The following is a 27,191-nucleotide window of genomic DNA, read 5'->3' as shown; positions in this document are numbered from 1 at the left end:
TAGTTCAATTGTCTGTCACCTCTTGATTCTTTCTTTCCTAACTCAATAAATGCTAATTTCTTGACCTAAGGATCACAGCCTTTGCCCATCTCTCCCATTTACCTCTCAGCATCATTCTGCTTGCTGTGCCCTCTTCTCCTTTGTCCCCAGACACACTCCCCACTATCCAAGTTACATCCTTCCTGCTTCTATTCTCCAACACGGTTCCTCTTCACCTCCTCTACTCATCAGCAGTAGCAGCAGAAGCCACTATCTCTTATCCTCAACACCAGCAGTCTTCCCTGAGTGCAGTCTTCCCTGAGAATTTTGTCAAAGATTCTCCAGTGCTACCTGATATCAAGTGTCCTTATGGGCAGGGCATATTTTCCATTAGCCTGTAAACTCTTTAAGGAATATGGGACACTTCCAGAGAGAAACTTCAGATTTTATGCTGTATCAGTTTCTAATAAAAATCAAAATTGTGTTATAAAATTTAATTAAATTCTCTCTACATGACTTTTAAGATAATAGAATAACATGAACATGTATTGTAGAAGCAAATATGTTGCCCCCTGCAAAGCATCTCCACTTTCATATAAGAAGCAACGCAACATGACTCCAACTTTTAAGTGTGCCAAATGGCATTTCTTTCGGAATAGACTAGTGACTGCCTTCTGGGAGATCAGGAGAGATGAGTAGGTTTCCACAATGTGACAGTGTGAAGGTTTCCAAAGATATCCAAGTCCTGCTCCCAGAAATTTGTAAATTTTACCATATAACATTGCCCTATAAAGCAAACGCAACTTGCAGATGTGGTTAAGATATGGATCTTGAGATGGGGAAAGTATCCTGGTTTATCTGGATGGGCTCTAACTATAATCACAGATATCCTTATCAGAGGGAGGTAGAGGGCAATTTGACCATAGAAAAGGAGAAGCGACTATGATGACAAGCAGTGATTGGAGTAATGAGCTTTGAAGAAGAGAGGGGGTCACAAGCCAAGGAATATAGGCAGCCACTGGGGTCAGAATAGGCAAGTAAACAAATTCTACTCCAGAACTTCCCAAAGGAACCAGCTTTGCCACTATCTTGACTTGTACCCAGTGAAACTAATTTTGGGCTTCTGACTACCAGGACTGTAAGGGATTAAATTCATGTTATTTTAAGCCACTGAGCTGGTGGCAATTTGCTACAGTAGTCATAGAAAAAGAATACATGTGGTAAGTGAGTATTTAGCTTTTTTCCGAGTACCACACTGTAACAGAGCAGTTCTCAGAGTAAGGTCCCTGGACCACCACTGCCATCATCATCACTTGGGTATGTGTTGGAAATGCACATCCTCAGGCCTCATCTAGACCTCCTGAATCAGAAGCTTTGGGTTAAGTCTCGCCATCTGTGGCTTAATCAGCCCTCCTGCTGATTCTGAGACATGTTCAAGTTTGAGAACCACTCCTGGAATGTTTTTTCTTTGAACTTGGTAATTAACGGGGGGGATGTCATGCATTTTAATAGGATGAAATAATCTAATGGAATATCTCTTCTTTGAAACAAATGCTATGAGAACACAATGTGAAAAACAGCAAGGACATCCTAAGTACACTGTAGCACGAATAACAAATATTCATGCTTAAAATGACAACATGAGAAGCTATTACCAATCTAAAGTCTATTTTATCTGTTCTTAAAGGCTTGAACCAGCAGCAGTCAGGTATGAATACAGTCACTGGAGTTAGCTACCAAATAAAATACTTTTTTCTTAGCAGGCAAAATAGATTTAAAATTAATGGAATCAAATTAGTACTTTCTCTCACAACTTCCATTATTCAGAGGGAGTCCATTCTGTACTTCTATCAATTTCTTGGTCTAGAATTGCCATGTGAGCATAAGAGGATAAAATTTCCAATATTATATATTAAGTGTGGTTTTTTTAAAAAAGATTCAAATGTGCATCAGGAAGACCTTATAAAAGGAAAAGAACCGTATTTCCAAAATGATACCTAAAAAGAACCATTAGGTATAACTTTTTCATAATATTATCACACAACACTTATTTTTTTAGAAAGCCAGACACACCTCATACTATAAGCATCTATTTATTCAATGACTGAATTAATGGATGTTACATTTTGATAAGAGAAGATCGTAATAATTGAGAATCAAAATCTATTCTCTATGTTTAGTTTCCACACTCTGACCTACAGTGCAACATAAGTTATGTAAGTAGTATGAAGGACTATGTTTTTCTTTTATTTTTTTCTTTATTCTTTTTTTAAAAAAATTTATTGGAGTATAGTTATCTTACAATGTTGTATTAGTTTCAGGTGAAGAGCAAAATGATTCAGTTATACATATAAATATATCCATTCTTTTTTTCCCATATAGGTTATTACACACTATTGAATACATCTTCCTGTTCTATACAGTAGGTTCTTGTTAATCATCTATTTTATACAGCAGTGTGTATATGTTATTCCCATTGTTCCAGTTCCTCTGTCTCCTCAATGGTTTCACCTATGGTAACCATAAGATTAGTTTTGAAATCTGTGAGTTCGTTTCTATTTTATAAATAAGCTCTTTTGTATCGTGTTTATTAGATTCCACATGTAAGTGATATGTACATATATACAATGGGATATGATTTAGCTATAAAAAAAGAATGAAATAATGCCATTTGCAGCAACATGGCTGGACCTAGAGATTATCATACTGAGTGAAGTAAGTCAGAGAAAGACTGCATTTTTCTTTGTGATAGTATCTGGCAATTAGAATTTTGCTCATCTCTGTTGACCTCTGCTTATCAACACTTCTTGTATCACATAGAAATCAAGTAGAGGACTCCACTGTCAGAGGTTAAAGGCCTGGTTAGTAAGGAAGGCAAGATTAGGAAATCACTTCTAGCCTGGGACCTTGGAAGTTAGGTTAACAGGTCCCAAATCAAATTGTATCAACAATACTTAGTGATTTCATTTTTGCATGGCCCTTTTTTCTTAATTCACATGAAATCAAGATAATTAGCAAAGCACCACTTTCTCAATTTCTTCACAACTTCAACCATTAGTTTAAGAAAAAAACTCAGGTGAGAGTGATAGGAGCCATGATTAGGAACAAAGGGAGAAGAGCTATTTCTTGATTCATATTTTCTTTGTCAATGATGCATGCACACACCCATGCACATGTGCACACAGGGAGCACTGCAATCTAGTAACGGCCTCTATTTGTATTGCAATAGCTGATGCAAAATATAATTTTTCTGCTTATGCTGAATACCACACACTTTATTAAGAATTTCTGTGTTACAGTATTTTATCATTCACTTTTAACTCCCTAACCAAGGATCTGTTATGGAGAACAGGCACCCACAAAGGAAGAGCTGACAACTTATAACAGTACTTTTGCCTGGGAAAACAGCCTTAGTTTACTTATGCTGTGGTTACTAAATGTCTCCCTAGTACCCAAGTTACTGTAGAAATAATTGCTAGGATATTACCAATTAATGATCTTGAGCAAAATGGACCTGACTCTACTCTAGACAAGGGAAGGGGAAGTGAAATGCAAGTGGTCATGCCCCACTCTGCAATGTTCACTGTAACACGAGGACGCTTTGTCCTGCAAGGAGAGTGGACAGTACCTGATCTTTTGGTGTGGGGACCTGAGAATCAGTTTGATGCTCCCTGAACACACTGCTCACACTGTAGCAATGGAACCCCTTATACAGCCTGAAGCATTCTTCAGTCATCTCCTATCAGTGAGACCCTGGGTATCAGTCACCACAGCTTTAGTAACTGGATTGTATGCATGCGCATGTGCGCACTCGCGCGCGCGCGCACACACACACACACACACACACACACACAATCCTTTAGACGAAAGACGAAACTGTTGGAAATCCCCAACCAACTACTCATAAATAAAATTCTAAGGGTAGATCTGGTTGGATGTACTAATCACATAAAAAGGAGAGTTTGGATAGAATTCAAACTATAAGTTCGGGGAAAGAAGATAATTTTATTTAATTTTACCGTTCCTATGTACAACACTAATGGGAAACAGTGTAACCACAAATAATGAGAATTCTCAGTTAATCTCCATACTTGATTTCAGTCATTAATTTTTAAGCTCTTCCACCCCAAGCTTTTACATAAAATTATTACAAAACAGCAAAGTTGCATATTTTTCATTTCACTACTCAAGTTTTTGTGAACTATCTACTGTTTTCCTAGCAGGATAGCAAGCAGCATGGGAAAATACACTCGAGGTTTGAGGTCCTGTGTGAGCGGCTTATAGAACTAGATGAAAAAGAATCTAAGATGAAAGTACACAAATAAAAAACTTCCTACTTAAGTACTGAATGATTTTATAGGATAACAATAATAATAATAATAACTCCTATTATGGCTCAGAGACAAAGCTGGGTGCTTTACATATACACGACACCACCTTATAAGATGTGCACTAAGTTAGAGATTTAAAGGGCTTTAAATCATGGCTCAGAGACAAAGCTGGGTGCTTTACATATACACAACACCACCTTATAAGATGTGCACTAAGTTAGAGATTTAAAGGGCTTTAAGTTACAGGTTTTCCATAGTGAGGGGGATCTGTGAGGAATCAGGGCTGGTGGACTTGAAGTTAAGATAAGGAAGGTCTTTTAAGAAAGTGATGCTACAAAAGTAAACCTAGTGGTAGCAATGTGGCCACCTGGCTAGGAAAAAAGTGGCTGGAGCAGTGGAAAAACTTAAGACAGGGGGACAGTTTTTGTCCTATGTTTGCCTTTGTCAGAGGTGTGCATAATCAGAGGAAAAGCTGGGAAGTTTGTTTGTACAGTTTCTATGGAAGCTAGGGCAGAAACATAAAAAATAAATCAAGGGAGGCAATAATACACAGTGGGGAAAGAATAGACCAGTAAATTGTGCTGAGAAAACTGAATATCCAAATGCAAAAATATGAAACTAGATTCTTATACTGTCACAAATACCAAAATGGAGTAAAGCTTTAAACATAAGACCTGAAACTATAAAACTGCTAGAAGAAAATCTAGGGGGAAAGCGTCTTGATATTAGCCTTGGCAATGATTTCTTGGTTATGACACCAAAAGCATAGGCAACAAAAGCAAAAATAGATGACTGGGACTACATCAAACTAAACAGCTTCTGCACAACAAAGAAAGCAATCAGCAAAGTGAAAAAGGCAGCCTGTAGAACAGGAGAAAGTATTTGTAAATCATACATCTAATAGGGAGTTGGTATTCAAAATATATAAGGAACTTCCTGACAACCCAATAGCAAAAAAGCAATTTAAAAACAGGCAAAAGACCTGAATAGACATCTCTCCTAAGAAGACAACACACAAGTAGCCAACAGGTGTATGAAAAAGCGTTAACATCACTAATCATCAGGAAAATGCAAATCAAAACCATAATGTGATATCATATCACACCTATTAGGATGGTTATTATTTTAAAAAAGCAAAAGATAAGTGTTGGCAAGATATAAGAAAAAGGGAACCCTTGTGCACTGTTCATAGAAATGTAGATCGGTACAGCCACTGTGCACAAAAATGTGGAGGTTTCTCAATACAATCTAGCAACCCCACTTCTGGGTTTATACTCGAAAGAATTGAAATCAGGATCTCAAAGAGATAGCTGCATATTCATGCTCACTGAAGCATTATTCAAAATAGCAAAAGGGAAACAACTTAAATATTTATTGACAGATGAATAAGGAAAATATGGTGTATAGATATAATGGAGTATTATTCAGCCTTAAAAAAAGGAGTAAGAGACTGAATTCCTTGAGGACAAAGTCATTGTCTTCTCTGTGCTTTGGGGCAGTCTTTCCATGGTGACAGGTATTATCAGACTGTTGCTCAAAAAAATCTTAAAACAATGGACAGCAATGGCCCTTCTCCTGTGCATTAATAAAGGAGAAGCAGGCAAAAACAAAACAAAACCCTAAGCCATTTGTCCCAGATTATGGCAAAGTGTAGCTGACCCAGTATCCTGACGCTCCTTTAACTAGTTTCTTGGAGCCACACGTGGAGCTATAATTAGAGCACGAGCTGGTCAGATTGGAATGCCCATGGCTCTGCTCCACATCAAGCACTTGTCCTAAGTGACTCCCCACCTCCACCCCTCACAGACAAGATTAGGTCTTCCCCAAGAGACCAAACACCAATTGCAGAAGTAGAATGTCTCATTACTTCACCCAGAAAGAGGTTGCTTTTAAGTGAAGAACATCTGGTTTGTTTCATTATTGTGGATGAGGAAAATGCTTTCCTATGATGATCACTGTATGCAAAAGCCATCAGCTCTATATTTTACTGAAATACACCTTAGTAAGAATAATGCTTTCATTTTTTAAATTCAGGCAAGAATTTTCCTTTCAGTGTCAGATGATGATTCAGCTAATGCAGAGTGAATGTGCAAGTACAGATTTTGATACATGGGTCAATATTTCATATCAAATTACCTGAACTCTTCTGAGAGTGACTAGTTTTCTATTCCCCATGGAAACATGAGAAGGATTCAATTCTTAAGCATTGCTTTCAGCCAAAGGAGGCCTGTAGCGCTAGCTTTGTTATAGCATATAAATGAAGTCCAATGGTTTTCACAGTCAAGTTCAGCCTTAAACTTTTAAGTCTATGCCTTTAGGGGACTAATAATGAACATCATATTTCAATCTGGGTTATTTTAGGAACCTCTGAAGTATAAGTTAGTTTTTTCTTTATTTCCAGAGTTTCTACAAAATCGACATTTTATTAAGGGAGCCAAAAAGATAAGATTCATGGTTTGATCAAGCACCAACTCCATAAACCCTTGTATAAATAACTACCTAAGAGCGAGTATCATTCAGTAATGCAGCAGTTTCTACTTGGGAATCCACACAAGCACCTCCTCTTCCCCAAAAATCCATTTCAGCTTCATGAACTCCTGCAAGTCCTGAAAACTTTCTTCACCACCACCTGGAGAAAGCTCTTGGTGTGAAATGTCATTCTCTCAAGACAAGGCTTGAACACAAAGCGAAAACCTGGGTAAAAGGCTTCTCGGTGCTCTTTAGAGAAAGTTCACATAACCAAAATCAAACCACTGTGTCTCATTAAATTAAAAGCTATAAGCTACAAAAGTCCTGATTAAATGGTTTTAGCATTTAAACAAGTTTTAATTTATTCTAGGCAATAAACAATTTCACATTTCCTAAGCTATGGAAAAGACTGAGTTGTCCCAACCAGCTTCTTACTGTGAATAGTGTATTAATGGTTTACTAGTCACGTTGTAGAAAGTATGTATCTATTACAGAAGGAGGGGAGAAAGTGTGTTGCATAATTACACTGGTTTGTGTAATAAGGGGCATCTATACCAAGTCTGAAAATCTGCAGACAATTTCTGATGAGATACCAAAATACTAAGAATACAACAAACCATTCTTGGCTTTGCCAATGTGACTTCATTTGGAAGTGGAAAAATAAAGCAAGCATGATGCTTAATTTGGACCTTTTGAATATAATCACTAAGTTTAATTCTGTGGTCTGCATAAGAATATAGTCATAAGACAGAGCCTTTGCTTTTCCTTGTTAACTGGACAATCCTAATCAGATTCTAGGAGATCTACTCAGTCAGGAATAAAGCCTCGATGCACATACGCCATTAGGCCAAATTTAAATCCCAGTCCTCCAACTGATTAGCTCTGTGACCTTGGACAAATTACTGACCCCTTGTTAGCCTTGATTTCTTCAAGTATAGGGTGAGGAGTTACGCTTGTATAGTACATGAGAAACAAGTGCTAAGTGATCAACATATTGCCTGGCCTTAGTGAGTGTTCAACACAGTAGAGCTATCATTATTATGGTTATGATTATTCTCAGTGATGCAAAATTTCATCCTGGCTATGCACTAAGCCAATACTGTTTCCAAGCCTTTATCCCACTCCAAAAGAGGTGGGACTTGTGCTGTGAGAAAAGTTTTTTAAAGCACTCTATATAGTGAAGAATTCCAAGTTATTATCTAATCCAGGCCATGCAAATCTGCTATGGAAAAAGAGCTTGAATCTTGTCAGAATCCCACTGGACACTCCAAAAGCTCCTCAGAAAGTCTGGGCTAGGGCGATTCAGGGGCATTCTGGACAATACGATCTCAGGGAACCCCTAAGAGAAGATTCAGGGATTAGGGCAGCCAGGACCAGGCAAACATTAACAGATCAAGTTTTCTGATGAAACTTTCTAAGTCTTTGCCATATAAAAGTTTAAAATAACACAAAGAATAAAAATGTAGGAGTTCCCGTCGTGGCACAGTGGTTAACGAATCTGACTAGGAACCATGAGGTCGTGGGCTCGATCCCTGGCCTTGCTCAGTGGGTTAAGGATCTGGTGTTGCCATGAGCTGTGGTGTAGATCGCAGACGCGGCTCAGATCCCACGTTGCTGTGGCTCTGGTGTAGGCCGATGGCTACAGCTCTGATTAGACCCCTAGCCTGGGAATCTCCATGTGCCTTGGGAGTGGCCCTAGAAAAGGCAAAAAGACAAAAAAAAAAAAAGAATAAAAATGTAAATGGAACATATGCTCTAATGACTTCTTTCCCTTTACTGCTTCCTCAGCTGTGAAATGAAGGAGTTGGGCGAGAAGGCCCATGAAGTCCTTCACAACTGGTTTGGTCTCATGGATCCTATGTGCATATTTCAGTCTCACATGATGACTCACACTAACCCATACAGCTCATCCGAAACTGAGTGCCTCTTAGATTGCAGGGGAGGAAGAAACCCCAAATACAAATTAATCCAACAAGAAGAACACCACCAGTACTCTTTTCATTTTTAAGCATGTTGTTGTTATCTAGAGATGGCTGAAAACAAACTGTTACAGTTTAAGGAAAAATACTTTACAAGCAAACATTCTATTGACAAGCTCTCTTTCTGCCTTCTGAGGACTAAGGCATGAAAACTAACTCATCCCATTCAGACCGTGTCAGGACAGAGTGAAGCAGAGCTAAGTGTCAGAGCATTTCCTGTTCACGGCCAGGCTAGCTGAATGAGAGCTTTTAAAAGACATCACATCCTGGGAGTTCCTGTCATGGCTCAATGGTTAACAAACCCAACTAGTATCCATGAGGAAGAGGGTTCAATCCCCGGCCTTGCTCAGTGAGTTAAGGATCCTGTGTTGCTGTGAGATGTGGTGTATGCTGGCAACTAAAGCTCCGATTCGACCCCTAGCCTGGGAACCTCCATATGCTGCAGGTGCAGCCCTAAAAAGACAAAAAAATAAAACAAAAGAGACCGCATCCTGCAGATCTAGAGAAAAGGGCCAAAAAGCACTCCCGACTTTCACCATCTTTCCTTCTCACCATTAAAGCCCTTCACCAACAGAGCGTGATGTGAATTCCAAACCTTGAATTTAGCTAGAAACTCACATTCCCACAAAGCCCTGCTCTCCCACAATAGTTGAAAGTCCGCCCAAAGCCATTGCCACTTCCAAGGTAGTAAAGCTGGAAGCATAAAAGCTCTACAGTCATTCTTTCCATTTTATTCGCTAGTTTGGTGCACTTGAAAACCAGAACAGCAGGGTTCCCAAATAAGCACTTTCTACATTTATTTACCCCAGTTGAGAATGTCTTCATACTTAGAAAGCTTACAGAGTGAAGTTCAACCTTTTAAGTCTAGTCAAATGGCCTCTGGGCCATGTAGTCAATAAGTGAAAAATAAGTGCAGTTACTAAAGCAAAAGACAACAGCTAAAAAGACTCTTTCCTCCAGGAAAATATAATACTAGGAAACAATCACTATTTATAATAGAATTTGCCACAGGCAGACAATATCTTACAGCTCAGACTTTAAAAATAAAAATGTTTTTTGTAATGTTTCATATCAATATTTACATGAGAATTAACTAGGAAGGCATGCCACTTGGCACAATGCCCTGGTTTGGAAAAATAGTTTGCACTAAATAAAGATAACATTGATATCACTTTAAAGGATAATACCATACAATATTTTATTAAATTTTTTTGTGTGTGTGTGTCATTTTTAGGCCCGCACCCACAGCATATGGAGGTTTCCAGGCTAGGGGTCAAATCAGAGCTGCAGCTGCCAGCCTAAGCCACAGCCACAGCAACTCAGGATCCGAGCCACATCTGTGACCTACAGCACAGCTCAAGGCAACGTGGGATTCTTAACCCACTGAGCAAGGCCAGGGATCAAACCTGAATCTCCATCCATGGATTCTAGTTGGATTCATTAACCGCTGAGCTATGAAGGGAATTCCCATACAATATTTTAAAAAATAATTTCCCATTATTCTGCCAACTCACTATGGCATGATTGTGAGAAGATTAGTCTTCATGAGACTTGAAGTTAAGCAGCCTAACTTGTTAGGAGTGCATTAAGCACTGAAATAAGAAAAAGACTATGACAGCCTCAAAGAATTGCTTTCATAGGTAAAAGCGCCTCAGTTCATACAGAATAGCAAAGCAGCAGCAGGGGAACACAGCCTATAAAAGGAATTGAATTTTTCCACTGGCAGTTGGTGTTAACCTGTTGGTAGTGATGCAAGACACTAAACCATAATTTCTACTGATGAGTATGATAAAACATCCAGTGATAACACACAATGCAACAACTGATTTTTTTCAAGTTGTATGATGTGTGATGTGGCAACTCTAACTTAGTGTTTCCAAGCCTACCCAGCGCCCACAAGTAGCAAATAACCAACCCGAGGGGTCAGAGGACTTTTCTCACTAGAAGAACATTTCTCACTGGAAAAGCAAATTGTTTTCAAAAGCGTTTTCAGTATATGCCTGAAAGTTATTTACTACAAAGAATAAATAGCAAATATTTTTATAAATCAAAGAAAAATACACAAATAATTCTTAGCAAGCCTGCCACGGTTGTTTCAAGTAATACTACTGTCACAACTTTAAAAAGTGAGACACAGGAATTACATAAAATAACTTGACAGATCCTACCTTTTTTAGGAACCGGACTCCATAGGTAAATACATAGAGGTAAAATGAAAATCTCCACCTGCAGAAAGTTAAAAAAAATCCCATGAAATTCAGTTTAAATATTTCATAGTACATTCTGAAATATGTGTATAAGAGAAAGTCCTTTAAATGTATCCCCCCCCCACCTTTAATGAGTGATTTCAGTGCTAGCTAAACATATACACTCATGTATAGGGCATACTGCAAACATTTTAAATGCTAATGATATCATATATTTTCTTTCACTCAGTTACTGTATTTGCCCATGTGCTCATTTTATCTTTCTCCAACATGTGAATTTCCTCTTGTTTACCACGCATAAAGGGATATATTTTAACAATGCAAATGAATATAGGAAAGTTTTGACTTCTTTGCCTGATTCAGATGTTATGTAACTGACTTAACTTGCTGTGTAGCACTGGAAACTATGTCTAGTCACTTATGGTGGAGCATGATAATGTGAGAAAAAAGAATGTATACATGTATGTATAACTGGATCACCTTGCTCTACAGTAGAAAAAAACAATAACGTATTGGGGAAATTTAAAAAAATTTTTTAATAAAAATAAAAGCTTTAACATTTTTAAATCAGGTGAGATGCTTTTCTTCATCCTTTAACAAATATTTATTGGTGTCCTTCTGCATGTTGCTAAAGGAATTCATTTGGAATCTAAATCATCATGTGATGGATGACTATTAAGGACACCTGTATACCATCCCAAACCATATGTCCACCTGTTAGATGTCCATTTTTTTTTTTTTGTCTTTTTGCCATTTCTTGGGCCTCTGTAGCAGCATATGGAGGTTCCCAGGTTAGGGGTCGAATTGGAGCTGTAGCCACTGGCCTATGCCAGACCCACAGCAATGTGGGATCCGAGCCACGTCTGCGACCTACGCCACAGCTCATGGCAACGCTGGATCCTTAACCCACTGAGCAAGGCCAGGGATCGAACCTGCAACCTCATGGTTTCTAGTCGGATTCGTTAACCACTGTGCCACGACGGGAACTCCAGACGTTCACTTTTTTGATGGGGAAGAATATTTGGTTCTCTCTCAATTTTAAATGATTGAATATTTAAGTCTTTTAAAATATAAATGTATAAATATCAAGACTTCATATAACTTATATATATTGTATATAAATATATGTAAAAACATCTATAAAAGATATATATATGGATTTTTTCTGATTTTAATGTTTGGTATTTTTATTTTTATTTATTTATTTATTATAGTTGATTTAAAATGTTCTGTCAATTTCTACTGTACAGCAAAGTGACCCAGTCACACGCACACATACACAAATATATACATTCTTTTTCTCACATTATCCTCCACCATATTCCATCACAAGTGACTACATATAATTCCCTGTGCTATACAGCAGGATCTCATTGCTTATCCACCCAAATGCAATAGTTTGCATCTACTAACCCCAAACTTCCAGTCCATCCCACTCTCTCCTCCTTCCCCTTGGCAACCACAAGTCTGTTCTCCATGTCCATTAGTTTGTTTCTTTTCTGTAGATAGGTTTATTTGTGCCATATATTAGATTAAAGATATAAACAATATCATATAGTATTTGTCTTTCTCTTTCTGATTTGCTTCACTTAGTATGAGAGTCTCTAGTTCCCCCATGTTGCTGCAAATGGCATTATATGGTTTTGAATATAACGAGTAAATTTAAAAAAAACTCTTACCCTGGTATTCAATTCCCACTTTTATTTTTTACATTTCTAAGTGTGAATAGCTATGCCTTTAAAAACTGGTTGACTTCACTAAATAGCATTCCTGAAGTTACACTGTTCATAATATCTTAGATGAGAAGTTGTAAATGAACATAAAGGGGAAAATGACAAGTCAACTTCAATTTGTCAGGAAGCAAACTGCTTTTTGTGTTTGCAAACAAGTAAAAATTTCAAATAAGATTTTTTTTAAGTTTTTTTTTAGGAGATGATTCAGATTATAGACAAACTTTTCTGGAAGAAATGACAGCTCTCTTGAGGTAAGAGAAAGAGAACAATGAAAGGGGCCTCAGAGAACTGGGTAAGATCCAATGGTAGGCACAGTGTCCCTCAGAGCTTCATTCCTGAGCTGAATGGCTCTTCGAACCTCCTGGAATTCAAGTCAGAACTGGCATTTAGAGAGGAGCTCTAAACTCCAGGGTTGAAAATCTCCAACTAATAATCCCTAAAACCTGAATGCAGGAAGGAACAAAACAATTCAGAAAAGCAATGATTTTAAAACCTCTTAGAAAAGCCCTCTTATCAGTAAAGGCAGGTCATTTACTGCCGTGTCAAAGACAAGGATGTAATTTTACCCCATTCCCATTATCAACTTTTTGGTGGCTGCAGGTGTCTGTATGTTTCTTTCTGTATGGATGTATAAATTCCAGATCAGAAGTTAAGACCAGGGATGGCTTCAAGGGTATATAACTTGGGCAGTGACACATGGTCCAGGCTTGGTTTAATGTTCTGCTATTTCTACTTTGAAATTCTTAATAATTTCAAGGGGGGGCCATATTTTACATTGCATGGGCCCCGAAAACTATGTAGCTGCTTTTGGTCAGGAGAAAATCTCTTAATATTCCTTGACCTCAGTTTCATCGCTAAAATAGGAAAGTGGGTTTATATTACATTGCTTTTTGCTATTTACATTGTTTGGATATACTGATGGCCTAGGATTTGGTGCCACATGTAACCTCTACTTCTCTCTAGTCCCTCCCACTGCTGGTTATATTAAACCAACCTACTTCACATATTTACAAGTCACTTTTCTGGCCCCTGAAGACAATGGAATTTGTAGCTCCTAGATTTATTTATCACAGCTATTTCAGCTCTAAGACACTTAAATCAGTCAGTTTTTAATATATAACCAAAACTTTATGGAAGTCATTGAAATCTCTACAATCACTCATGCAACTACATTTTCTTTCATCACCAAAATGACCCAATTTTCACAAGACACAGGTTTTATAACAGGAATACGGATGCCTTCATCGTTTGAATAACAACTTGTAATGAATATCTAAAAGGCAGAGTCAATTTCCATAAAATATCTACAGGAAACAAAATTTTCAAGCATTTTACCACAGACAGAAAGCCCCTCTTAAAAAATTTTATGTAGTTTCATATGTTACAGTTTTAAATGGTATCTAGCTACCAGCCCCTGATTCAGCCTCTCTTGACTTCCTACTAAAAATATCTATTAAAAAAAAAGATAAATAAAGGTGCATGCAACCACAAAAAGGAAGAAATTATCTTCAGCCTATTGCAAGAGAAATTTACACAGAAAAAAGGAATAAAATTATATTTTAAAGATGTAATTAGAGGCAATGAGAAACAAACTATGGGTCTTAAAGGAAGTAGGAAAATCTTAGTATATCTCCCTGCCTCCACTTTGTCATCTTGTACAGAAATGCAAACATCTGCATCCCCTCAGAAATCTAGACAGCTCTCTGTCATGAGGGATGTTTTTTGAGGCAGCAGGGGAATCCCTCCACCCCATCAATCAGTGAGTGTTCAAAAGACGGGTGGGACAAAAAGGAAGTACTTAGCACTCTGGGAGTTTGGCACAGAAAAGATGATTTAGGGGCAAGCTGATCATGGTGGTACTGCATTCTGGATGTTGGAGTTCTTAGAATCCATATGAGTGACAGAGAACAAGGCGTGGGAGACAGCTGTTCTCTATGAAACTCTTCAATCCCACTGAAAATGAGCCAAGGCCTATAAACATCAACCTGCTACAAGGTCAGAGACATTTACTAGAGGACAGAGAGCGGGGCCAAGGTCAACACACACCCTCTCTGTGAGAGGATCTAAATGGGTATTTCCAAATTCAGGAATGAAAAAAATATATAAATGTTCACACAGGTCTCCTAAGAAGTAATATATAAAGATGGAAAAAAACAGCATGCTAGGAGTTCCCGTCATGGCACAGTGGTTAACGAATCCGACTAGCAACCATGAGGTTGTGGGTTCGATCCCTGGCCTTGCTCAGTGGGTTAAGGATCCGGAGTTGCCATTAGCTGTGGTGTAGGATGCAGACGCAGCTCGGATCCCGTGTTGCTGTGGTTCTGGCGTAGGCTGGCAGTTAACAGCTCCAATTCCAACCCTAGCCTGGGAACCTCCATATGCTGCTACAGAGGCCCAAGAAATGGCAAAAAGACAAAAAAAAAAAAAAAAAAAAAAAAAAAAAAGCATGCTAAAGAGTTGAAGAAAGAACCATCTCCTAAAAATGACACCCTAGAGGAATCAGATGTAATTTTTATAAAAGTATTCGGTGTTGTTAAGATATATCCCCTAAAAACAAAAGCAGAAAGCCATAAATTAATGAAAGACTACTGGGTAAGATAAAAAGAGATTATAAGTTAAACAAAGAAGCATTACCAACATTCTAAAAACGAAGTGACAGAATATTAACCTCATGAAGGGGAGGGGGTTAGAAAAATGTAGACACATACTGCTTAAAATTAAGTCATTGATGTAGAAGATAAATACCCCCACAAGGCTGGAGAAAAGAACCAGTAGGTGAAAGAACCCCCAAGATCTGGAGGGCTAGAAAAACCAAGTCTAATTACAGCTGCTTCTGAGAAAATACAACGGAAGGAACTTCAACAGAAATAATCATCAAAGACACAATTTAAAAAAAAAAACTGAAAAGAAGAAATGAGGACAAAATTGTACTCCAAACAGTATTAACTCAAAGCCACGTTCCGATAAATTTTTAATCCTAAGTGGTAAAAGAAATCCTTCAGAATCCAGGCATGAAAACAAAAACAAGTCAACACACAAATCAAATGAAAATATGTCACCATCAAAGGAACAAATGTCTGGTGGTCTTAAATTTCTCCTCTGTATCACTAAATTCTAGGGACAAAGGGGAGACCCCATCAAAGAAAGCTACTGCCAGCCAAAGTGCCTTTCCTTTGTAAAGGAATATGAAAAATATTCTCACATATTCAAAAGCTCTGAAAATACATTACTCCTCAACCCGCACTAAAAAATTATTTTGGGCCATGCCAATCTACCAAGATACAAATAAAAATTAAGAATTCAAAAAGTATCATTTTAGAATAAAAGGACTATTGTTAGCAACATAAATAATTGCCCTAAATTTCATTGCCAAATTAAATGCTTTTGTTCTTAAGGGCCAATTTAACACAAAAATATTTAACAACAATAATCAAGGAATGAATTCTTAGATTATATTAATGAAAGCAGGAAATGGAGAAGGGAAGCCTTAAATTTATCCTCAGAGAAATTTCAAAGACATTGTTGTCCTGATAAGAGAAATACAGTTAAAGAAAGTTTCTTTAAAAGCTTCGAGATGATGCCTGGTTAAAGATGGCTAAGTGAATGCGTGAATTTACCTGGGTGCCTTTAGGAATGTAGCACTAAACGGGCAGAAGAGAGATTTTATTAAGGGAAGCATAAACTCATAAGGACACAGAAAATGGGGGTGAGGACAACCACCCCATTCTGGAGCTTGCTTGGCAGATCCAGGAGCTGGGTCCTAAGCAGTGGAAGGAGGATGCTCAGAGGCACCAAAGAATTCCAGAAAAGCTCCAGATGAGGAAGCAACTCCATAAGGCAGGAACCTCTACTGGAAAGGGAGGCCTGAGGGATTAGCTTGCCCAAGCCTGCACTGTTGCTGAGTGGCAAAACCAGGACACAAATGAGTGCAGCACTGACGTGAAAGCCCCCTCTCATTACACAGAATGAGCGTGCCCTTCTCTGCCTAGACATGTTCCACTACGTTTGTTTGGACATGGAAACCTTTTATATCCATCAAGCCCGAAAATTAGAGCTGAATGCGAGTAAAAATTACCAGCCACTGAACCTGGTTTATTGTCCTTTGACAACAAGGCTGAAAAGGGATCTTTGTAAAAATCAAGACTCATAAAATTTTCCATAAAGAAGGAATCAGAGCGGTGAGGTCGTGCGTCTTACTGCCAGAGGTCACCCACATGGCACAAGGGTCCTCATCTGTAGAGGAGGCAGAGGCAGGGAAAGACATCCACAGCAGCCCCCTGAGCTCAACCAGCACATCATTCTAGAGAGAGGAGGGTAGCACATGGGGCCACTTTCTCTAAACATTTCAGGAGTGCCAGCTCTGTGCCAGGAACTCTTCAAAGCACTTTACAAGCAGAAAGTCATTTACTGAAACTATGCCACACAAAGTAGGGCCTACTAACATCATCTCCAACTTTTTTCAGATGAGGAAACAGGCACAGAGAGGTTTAGTGACTTGTCGAAGGTCACACAACTAGTAATGGAGAGAGCCAGGACTGGAAACCAGACAGCACGGCTTCAATATCCCAGCTCTCAACCATCATGCTTTGCCACCTCTTCCTGATTTCATACACCTGAAAACTGAAGACAATTTGTTCAGCTGAAATGGTGTTTCTAACCAAGAGGCCACTAAAGGACACTATATTGATAACAGTCTCTGTCCTGATGAATAGAAACTGGCTGCTTGTAAAACTGGAAATAGGGAAGGACTACATTGGTGATTCTTTTCAATACCAGGGCAGCTAAGATAATATTGAGCTTGTCCACTAAAGTCACCAGTGATTACCGGGGGTGGGGAGGGAGGGCCCTTCTTCATCTTAACCACTCATCCTGTCTACGTACTGCAACACTATCCCTCCTCCACGATTTATGTCAAATGTTAGTTACTCTGTGGAGCCATGTTTTCTGAGTTCCAACACTGAAAGCATTGTAATTCTCTGATTTTGTGTTTCTTATTTCCTTGCCTCACCTTTGATCATAGTCACGAACCTCTGACTTGCTTGTAAGTTCCAAGAGTGTACAACTGAATCTTCTTTATCTTCATGTTTTTGACAGCAAACAGTGTTTGGAGAGAAAGAGCTCCTAAATTGACATCTGAATTTTTATTAAAGGTATGAGTTCTCCCTTTGATTTTTTAACTTTGGATTTATATCAACCAAAATGGTTCTTAATCAAAAAATTTTATCGGGAGTTCTTACTCTGGCACAGTGGATTAAGAATCTGACTTCAGTGGCTCAGGTTACTGCGGAGGTGTGAGTTCAATCCCTGGCCCAGCACAGTGGCTTAAAGGATCTGGCATTACCTCACAGCTATGGCATAGATTGCAGCTGCAGTTCATAGTCAATCTCAAGCCAGGGAACTTCCAAATGCTGTGAATGCAGCCATAAAAAAAAATAATAATAATTTTATCAACCATTTCCAAGAACTGTGCAAAATAGGAATAAGAAAAGAAAAAGACATGCCAAAAGCTGCTGATGCAATATTTTTCCATGACCAATAAGGGAGGAATTTGGAATCAAACAGAGTCAACTCTGGACTGGTCTAAATATAAAAAATACTGTTACTGAGTGAAAACTAGGATACCTTGTTAGAACATACAAAAAATAGCATATAATTCCTTTGACTTTGATTCTGATTGAATTTATTAATTTTGAGACATCTCACATTTTAGCTGTTCTATTATCTAAGGTAAAAAAAAATCATTTCCTATCAAATGCATGGAGAGTGAAGTAGGGCTTATTTTTTCTTTCATAAAATTTAACATTTAACATAAAAATGCCACTATATCTTGCAAATCATTACAAATTAAGTGAGACTATGGAGTTTGGTAAATGAGAATACATTTTAAAATATATTAGTATAGACTTTGTTACATTGATATAATTGTCCTCAGTATCCATGCCAGATTGATTCCAGAAACTCACACCTCCCTGCAAATATCAAAATCCAAGGATGCTAAAGCCTTTTATATAAAATGCTATAGTATTTGCATATAACCTATGAACATTCTCCTGTACACTTTAAATCATCTCTAGAATACCTAATAAAATGTAAATGCTATATAAAAAGTTGTACCTATAATGTAAATGCTAGGTCAATAGTTGCCAGTACGTGGCAAATTAAAACTTTGCTTTTTGCAACATTCTGGAAAATTTTCCCCAAATATTTTCTATCCCAGCTTGGTTGAATCTGTGGAGGTGGAATCCACAGATACAAAAGGCTGACTGTATGGAAAAGGACCTATATGCCAAGAACTATAAAACATTAATCAAGGAAATTAAAGAAGATGTGAAGAAACGGAAAGATATCCCATACTTCTGGACTGGAAGAATTAATATCATTAAAATGGCCACATTACCCAAAGCAATCTACAGATTCAATGCAATCCCTATCAAATTACCCATGACATTTTTCACAGAACTAGAACAAACAATCCAAAAATTTACATGGAACCACAAAAAACCCAGATTGCCAAAGCAATCCTGAGAAACAAAAACCAAGCAGGAGGCATAACTCTCCCAGACCTCAAGCAATATTACAAAGCCACAGTCATCAAGACAGTGTGGTACTGGTATCAAAACAGACAGAGAGACCAATGAAACAGAATAGAGAACCCAGAAATAAACCCGGACACCTATGGTCAATTAATCTTTGACAAAGGAGGCAAGAACATAAAATGGGAAAAAGACAGTCCATTCAGCAAGCATTGCTGGGAAACCTGGACAACTGCATGCAAATCAGTGACACCCGAACACACCCTCACACCAGGCACAAAAAATAAACTCAAAATGGCTGAAAGACTTAAATATAAGACAAGACACCATCCAACTCCTGGAAGAGAACAGAGGCAAAACATTCTCTGACACCAACCTTATGAATATTTTCTCAGGTCAGTCTCCCAAAGCAACAGAAATAAAAGCAAAAATAAACCAATGGGACCTCATCAAACTGACAAGCTTTTGCACAGCAAAGGAAACCAAAAAGACAACAAAAAGACGACTTACAGAATGGGAGAAAATAGTTTCAAAGGATGCAGCTGACAAGGGCTTAACCTCTAGAATATACAAGCAACTTACACAACCCAGCAGCAAAAAAAAAACCAACAACCCAATGGAAAAATGGGCAAAAGACCTGAATAGACATTTCTCCAAGGAAGACTTTCAGATGGCCAACAAGCACATGAAAAAATGCTCAACACCCCTGATTATTAGAGAAATGCAAATCAAAACTACCATGAGATACCACCTCACACCAGTCAGAACGGCCATCGTTAAGAAGTCCACAAATAACAAGTGCTGTAGGGGGTGTGGAGAAAAGGGAAGCCTCCTGCACTGTTGGTGGGAATGTAAGCTGGTACAGCCACCATGGAGAACAGTACGGAGGTACCTTAGGAATCTATACCTAGAACTACCCTATGATCCAGCAATCCCACTCCTGGGCATATATCCGGACAAAACTTTCCTTAAAAAAGACACATGCACCCGCATGTTCATTGCCGCTCTGTTCACAACAGCCAAGACATGGAAACAACCCAAATGTCCATCGACAGACAATTGGATTAGGAAGATGTGGTATACATACACAATGGAATACTCCTCAGCCATCAAAAAGAACGAAATCATGCCATTCGCAGCAACATGGATGGAAGTAGAGACTCTCATACTGAGTGAAGTAAGTCGGAAAGAGAAAGACAAATACCATATGATATCACTCATATCTGCTATCTAATATACAGCACAAATGAAACTTTCCACAGAAAAGAAAATCATGGACTGGGAGAATAGACTTGTGGTTGCCCAGGGGGAGGGGGAGGGAGTGGGAGGGATTGGGGGATTGGGGTTAAGGGATGCAAACTATTGCTTTTGGAATGGACTAACAATGAGATCCTGCTGTGTAGCACTGAGAACTATGTCTGGATACTTACAACGCAGCACGACGATGGGGAAAAAAAATTTATGTATACATGCATGTGTAACTGGGTCCCCATGCTGTACAGTGGGAGAAAAAAAGTGTGTTGGAGGAAATAACAATAAAGAATACCTTAAAAAAAGAAGGAGTTCCCGTCGTACCTCAGTGGTTAATGAATCCGACTAGGAACCATGAGGTTGCGGGTTTGATCCCTGACCCTGCTCAGTGGGTTAAGGATCCGGTGTTGCCATGAGCTGTGGTATAAGTTGCAGATGCCATTCGGATCCCGAGTTGCTGTGGCTCTGGTGTAGGACAGCAGCTACAGCTCTGATTCGACCCCTAGCCTGGGAACCTCCACATGCCGAGGGAGCGGCCCCGGAAAATGTAAAAAGACAAAAAAAAAAAAAAAAAGACAGCCGAAGTACCATTCATTCCCATTTGCCTCTTTCCCATGCAATCACAGCATCATTGCTGAAGAAATGACTCTGTCTTCAGTCTGCTTTCAGAGAAGAAAAACCATTATGAGGCGGCTACAAAAGCACTTGACGTTCAATGGACACATCACATCTAGTTTGACGCTGGATGGTAATAAATATTTGGCTGCTCTTGCCTCAACCACACAGTTGGCAAGTGCATCTTCCAAAGCCATATTGACTGATTTTATTTTTGGCAACAGGAGAGTAGTCTTGGTTCTCTTCTTTCCCTTATCCTTATCCTACACAACTGTTAGATGGAAAATGCTCATTTATCTTTTCCTGATTTCCACAAACCATGGTCTTTCAAATGTGAGCATAAATGGACTTGAAGCTCACAATTATAGGTTTAGTTCTATATTCAGGGGAATTCTAAGAGTAAGGAGAGATATCTTATAGGTAGAATGACCTACCAAAAGTGTCATTTGTGGACCCTGATTTTCGGCAGATGTATTTGAGTAGATTGTAGGGGCCTAGGACTGGAGCTGGAAAGACTCATGGGAAGTGAGAGATGCCAGCAATGCTGAGTTCGACCTTATCGGGCAGTTAACAGGGGAAGTTAACCTGGAGAGAAAGGAATGGGCCCCCATGGAGAACTGAAGAGAGAATCAGTAAAATTTGACTGCTGATAGAACTTATAAGCAAAGATTAAAAAAAAAATCCAAATCACAGTAATTAAATTCAAGAGACAGAGCGCAGTGAAATGCAGACAATACCTGAAACACTTACAGCCACAATTTTAGCCCTAAAAACATGAATATAATGACAAAAAAAGAGTAAAATTAGTTACGATGCTTAGAAAAGGATGCTTGGGCTGATGGCATGTGAAGAACAAACCATTCATAGTTTCTAGGTATGAAAGAAGGAAAAAAAAGAGTCCCCATTGCGGCTCAGCAGGTTAAAAATTCTGCTAGTATCCATGAGGATGCAGGTTCAATCCCTGGCCTTGCTTAGTGGGTTAAGGATCTAGTGTTGCTGCAAACTGCAGTGGTCATGGATGTGGCTTGGATCCAGTGTTGCCATGGCTGTGGTGTAGGCCTCAGCTGCAACTCTGATTGGACCCCTAGCCCAGAAAATTCCATATGTTGCAAGTGCATCCGTAAAAGAGAAAAAAAGAAGAAAAGACATAGTCATTTAATATGTTTTAACTGAGCATAATTCTTATTCACATTATCTTTTTATAATGAAGTATTTTAAAATTCTGATGCTAATATAACAAAGACCCTTTGAACTCTATCCACTCCTATTTCAAAGGATTAAAATATTACAGAAGCATCTAAAGGTCCTGCATACCCCTTCTCTATTCTGCTCTAACCACCAGAGGTAATCTCTATCCTGAATTTGACGTTTGTATCTCTCTCCTTCTTTAAAAATTTTTTTTTATTTTTTTGTCTTTTGTCCTTTTAGGGCCACACCTGCGGCATATGGAGGTTCCCAGGTTAGGGGTCTAATCAGAGCTGTTACTGCCAGCCTATGCCAGAGCCACAGCTATGCCAGATCTGAGCCACATCTGCAACCTATACCACTGCTCACGGCAGCGCCGGATCCTTGACCCCCTGAGCGAGGCCAGGGATGGAACCCGCAATCTCATGGTTCTTAGTTGGATTTGTTTCCACTGCGCCGCAACGGGAACTCCTCCTTCTTTATTTTTATGTGATATATATGTGTGTATGTAGATATCTATTCATGAAAGATATAGCATTGTTTTGCATATTAGTAGACTTCAAGTAAGTGCTTAACTTGCTTTTTGAATCAGTGATTGAAGACAGTTCACATTTGCCCTGAGAATGCAGTGAATAGGTTTGACTTACCTCCAGCCTCAGTGACTGCATTGATAAGTCTGTTGCTTCTCCAATAGAGAAAGAGCTGAGCCTTCAGCAAGTGAGGAAATCTATTTGGAGTCACAGAGTTAATTATTGATGGAGGTAGACATCACTTCAGGAAATGTTTGCTTTGAGGCTAAAACCCAGGTCTACATGATCTGTCTATAGAATGAGTCACATCTTCTCCCCTAGTTAAAGTATTTCTTTGGATTTCTAGACTAATGAATGTTTGAGGGCTATCTTGGGAATTTAGATTGTCTATCACAGTTTCCAAAAGAGGAATCTTTAATCTCACCTTTGTTTCATTCTTTAAGCTATATGGGATGTTTTAGAAGCTAAAGTCAATTTACTTTCTCCCCAGTTGATGAACAGCTTTATTGTACTCAAGTAATAAAATTAGTGTCCCAGTAACAGCTTGAAAAGGAGAATACTGACCTAAAAATCATGCTACTGCTTTTAAAAAAAATGTTCTCAGATGAAATCTTAGCAGTTAGTTAACTAACTCTTCGAATTTGTCCTCATTTCAAAATACTGCATTCTAAATATAAAGAAAACTAATCTTTGGGGGCAGGTATTTTGGCTAAAATCCTGTAGAATAAGAAAAAAAAGATGTGTCTGTATCATTAACATGATTCAGTGATGCCCAGCGGCTTTGCTATACTTACTAAATGAAAAATATAATTGAAGGGGCTTATTTTGTTCTACAAACCAAAAACCCAGACATCTCACCAGCCACCCTAACAAGCAAACAGAAAAAATCAGATGTTGGTTTAATTTGTGACATTTCAATGTTTGTGCACTAATGGATGTTATACTGCCTCCTTAGAGAATTGGCAGTATATCAGATGTCTGCCAAGTATTTTATCAAACTTATGGTGTATCTGTTTTCAGTCTTGACTTGAAGGCTATAGGGCCGCAAGATGAACACATAAGGAGACCTGTGTGAAATATTGGGAGACCTATTTTCTTTTACCAAGTTACCTGTTGATGTAGGGAAGTTACACATTTCTCTGGATGTGATATTTTCATGTATAGAACAAGCATGTGGATGGACTCCTAGGGATCACTAGCTAGCTATTAAGAACAGCCTTGGATTCAAAGAAATAAAAATTGGAAGATGCATAACTCTGATTCATGGAACCAGAAATATACTTATGTTACAATAAAACATCCCTAAGACCAAATCCTTGCCCTCAGTGAGCTGTTGTCCTGCTGGGGTGAGCAGCATACATTCATGACACCAGCTCTAACTGGGATTCTAGCAAAGGCACTTCACTTTGAGCATGTGCTTTACATTATGTGGAGCAAGGAAGAGCAGACCACAGAGAACATCTTAATTTGCCCTCCCACCTTAGCATGGACAAGGAGCCTGAAAGTGGAGGCTTCAGCTGTCATAATAAGCCCCTTACTTTGCTAATGCTGTAGGAGAAAGAGCTATGGATTAATGTTCTTTGCAATAAAAAACTGACTTCTAATTTTCATGTTAGAATAAAGAGGCAGTGTTTAGTAGAAAGGAATGAAATCTGTGGAATCAAATTGCCTGGATTTGAATCACCAGATTCACTACTTGCTAACTGTGTTTTTAGGCAGGTGACCTTACTTGTTTCTCTGTATCCAAAAGATGGGAATGATAGTAGCACCTACCCCCTAGGGCTCTCATAAGATGCAAATAAGTTAATACATACAAAACTCTTAGGATGGTACAAGCTCAAAGTAAGTACTCGAGGAATGCTACTATTATCATGTTATAAAAATATATAGATGGCTCTCAAAGAAAACGTACTAGGTAGAAGTACTGTTCACTTCATAAAGATGACTACTGTTATTAAGTTTGAAGCCCCAATGATTTCAATTCAAAATCCTATGAAAGTGTATATCCAATATAATACAGAAACCTCTTTGAAGGGTTTTCATAAGTCCGTTGTACTTGACTGGAGAAGTGATAAAATATGAGTGTATTATGTTGATACTATAGCTTTCTTCTTAATGAAAGTCATCAGCCTTGAGTTTTTCGATAGGAATTTAATCTTCCTTGTATTTAGAGGTAAAAGAATAGGTTTGTGTATTTTTTTAATGTATTCTTTATTGTTATTTCCTCCAACACACTTTTTTTCTCCCACTGTACAGCATGGGGACCCAGTTACACATGCATGTATACATAAATTTTTTTTCCCCATCGTCGTGCTGCGTTGTAAGTATCCAGACATAGTTCTCAGTGCTACACAGCAGGATCTCATTGTTAGTCCATTCCAAAAGCAATAGTTTGCATCCCTTAACCCCAATCCCCCAATCCCTCCCACTCCCTCCCCCTCCCCCTGGGCAACCACAAGTCTATTCTCCCAGTCCATGATTTTCTTTTCTGTGGAAAGTTTCATTTGTGCTGTATATTAGATAGCAGATATGAGTGATATCATATGGTATTTGTCTTTCTCTTTCCGACTTACTTCACTCAGTATGAGAGTCTCTACTTCCATCCATGTTGCTGCGAATGGCATGATTTCGTTCTTTTTGATGGCTGAGGAGTATTCCATTGTGTATGTATACCACATCTTCCTAATCCAATTGTCTGTCGATGGACATTTGGGTTGTTTCCATGTCTTGGCTGTTGTGAACAGAGCGGCAATGAACATGCGGGTGCATGTGTCTTTTTTAAGGAAAGTTTTGTCCGGATATATGCCCAGGAGTGGGATTGCTGGATCATAGGGTAGTTCTAGGTATAGATTCCTAAGGTACCTCCGTACTGTTCTCCATGGTGGCTGTACCAGCTTACATTCCCACCAACAGTGCAGGAGGCTTCCCTTTTCTCCACACCCCCTACAGCACTTGTTATTTGTGGACTTCTTAACGATGGCCGTTCTGACTGGTGTGAGGTGGTATCTCATGGTAGTTTTGATTTGCATTTCTCTAATAATCAGGGGTGTTGAGCATTTTTTCATGTGCTTGTTGGCCATCTGAAAGTCTTCCTTGGAGAAATGTCTATTCAGGTCTTTTGCCCATTTTTCCATTGGGTTGTTGGTTTTTTTTTGCTGCTGGGTTGTGTAAGTTGCTTGTATATTCTAGAGGTTAAGCCCTTGTCAGCTGCATCCTTTGAAACTATTTTCTCCCATTCTGTAAGTCGTCTTTTTGTTGTCTTTTTGGTTTCCTTTGCTGTGCAAAAGCTTGTCAGTTTGATGAGGTCCCATTGGTTTATTTTTGCTTTTATTTCTGTTGCTTTGGGAGACTGACCTGAGAAAATATTCATAAGGTTGGTGTCAGAGAATGTTTTGCCTCTGTTCTCTTCCAGGAGTTGGATGGTGTCTTGTCTTATATTTAAGTCTTTCAGCCATTTTGAGTTTATTTTTTGTGCCTGGTGTGAGGGTGTGTTCGGGTGTCACTGATTTGCATGCAGTTGTCCAGGTTTCCCAGCAATGCTTGCTGAATGGACTGTCTTTTTCCCATTTTATGTTCTTGCCTCCTTTGTCAAAGATTAATTGACCATAGGTGTCCGGGTTTATTTCTGGGTTCTCTATTCTGTTTCATTGGTCTCTCTGTCTGTTTTGATACCAGTACCACACTGTCTTGATGACTGTGGCTTTGTAATATTGCTTGAGGTCTGGGAGAGTTATGCCTCCTGCTTGGTTTTTGTTTCTCAGGATTGCTTTGGCAATCTGGGTTTTTTGTGGTTCCATGTAAATTTTTGGATTGTTTGTTCTAGTTCTGTGAAAAATGTCATGGGTAATTTGATAGGGATTGCATTGAATCTGTAGATTGCTTTGGGTAATGTGGCCATTTTAATGATATTAATTCTTCCAGTCCAGAAGTATGGGATATCTTTCCGTTTCTTCACATCTTCTTTAATTTCCTTGATTAATGTTTTATAGTTCTTGGCATATAGGTCCTTTGCCTCCTTGGTTAGGTATATTCCCAGATATTTGATTTTTTGCAGTGTAATTTTAAAAGGTATTGTGTTTTTAAAATGCACATACTATTGAACTTAAGGAAGAAATTAATGTGTTCCTCTCTACTGCCCTGTTGGTGTCAATATTCTGCCATGGGCTCTAGTGCATATCTCATAACTGAAGAGGAGACCGAGTAGCAGACCATTCATAGGGATCAGGATGGAGATCCTCACCCTTAAATCCTGCCTACAGCTCTACTATAAAATTTCTTCAATTTCCTCATCTGAAAATGTGGATGAAAGTACCTGTTTTTCAGTTGTTGGAATTTAATGAGAAGTGGGAAAAAAAAAAGATTAAAGCACAGAGAGCAAC

At 38.6% G+C, this 27,191-nt stretch overlaps 1 protein-coding gene across 3 annotated transcripts in view; it reads right to left on the bottom strand.

Moving 5' to 3' along the window:
- CERS6 (ceramide synthase 6) overlaps positions 1-27,191 on the bottom strand; it is a 334,471-nt gene that overhangs the window by 138,300 nt on the left and 168,980 nt on the right. For all 3 annotated transcript variants that reach the window (XM_021075470.1, XM_021075469.1, XM_021075471.1), the window contains exon 4: positions 10,927-10,984. In XM_021075470.1, the coding sequence (XP_020931129.1) occupies positions 10,927-10,984 (58 nt within the window). The remainder of the gene's footprint in view (positions 1-10,926; positions 10,985-27,191) is intronic.

The sequence above is a fragment of the Sus scrofa genome, chromosome 15 (genome assembly GCF_000003025.6).
Source record: "Sus scrofa isolate TJ Tabasco breed Duroc chromosome 15, Sscrofa11.1, whole genome shotgun sequence".
Lineage (NCBI taxonomy): Eukaryota > Metazoa > Chordata > Mammalia > Artiodactyla > Suidae > Sus > Sus scrofa.
This window is presented reverse-complemented; position numbering and strand designations above follow the sequence as displayed.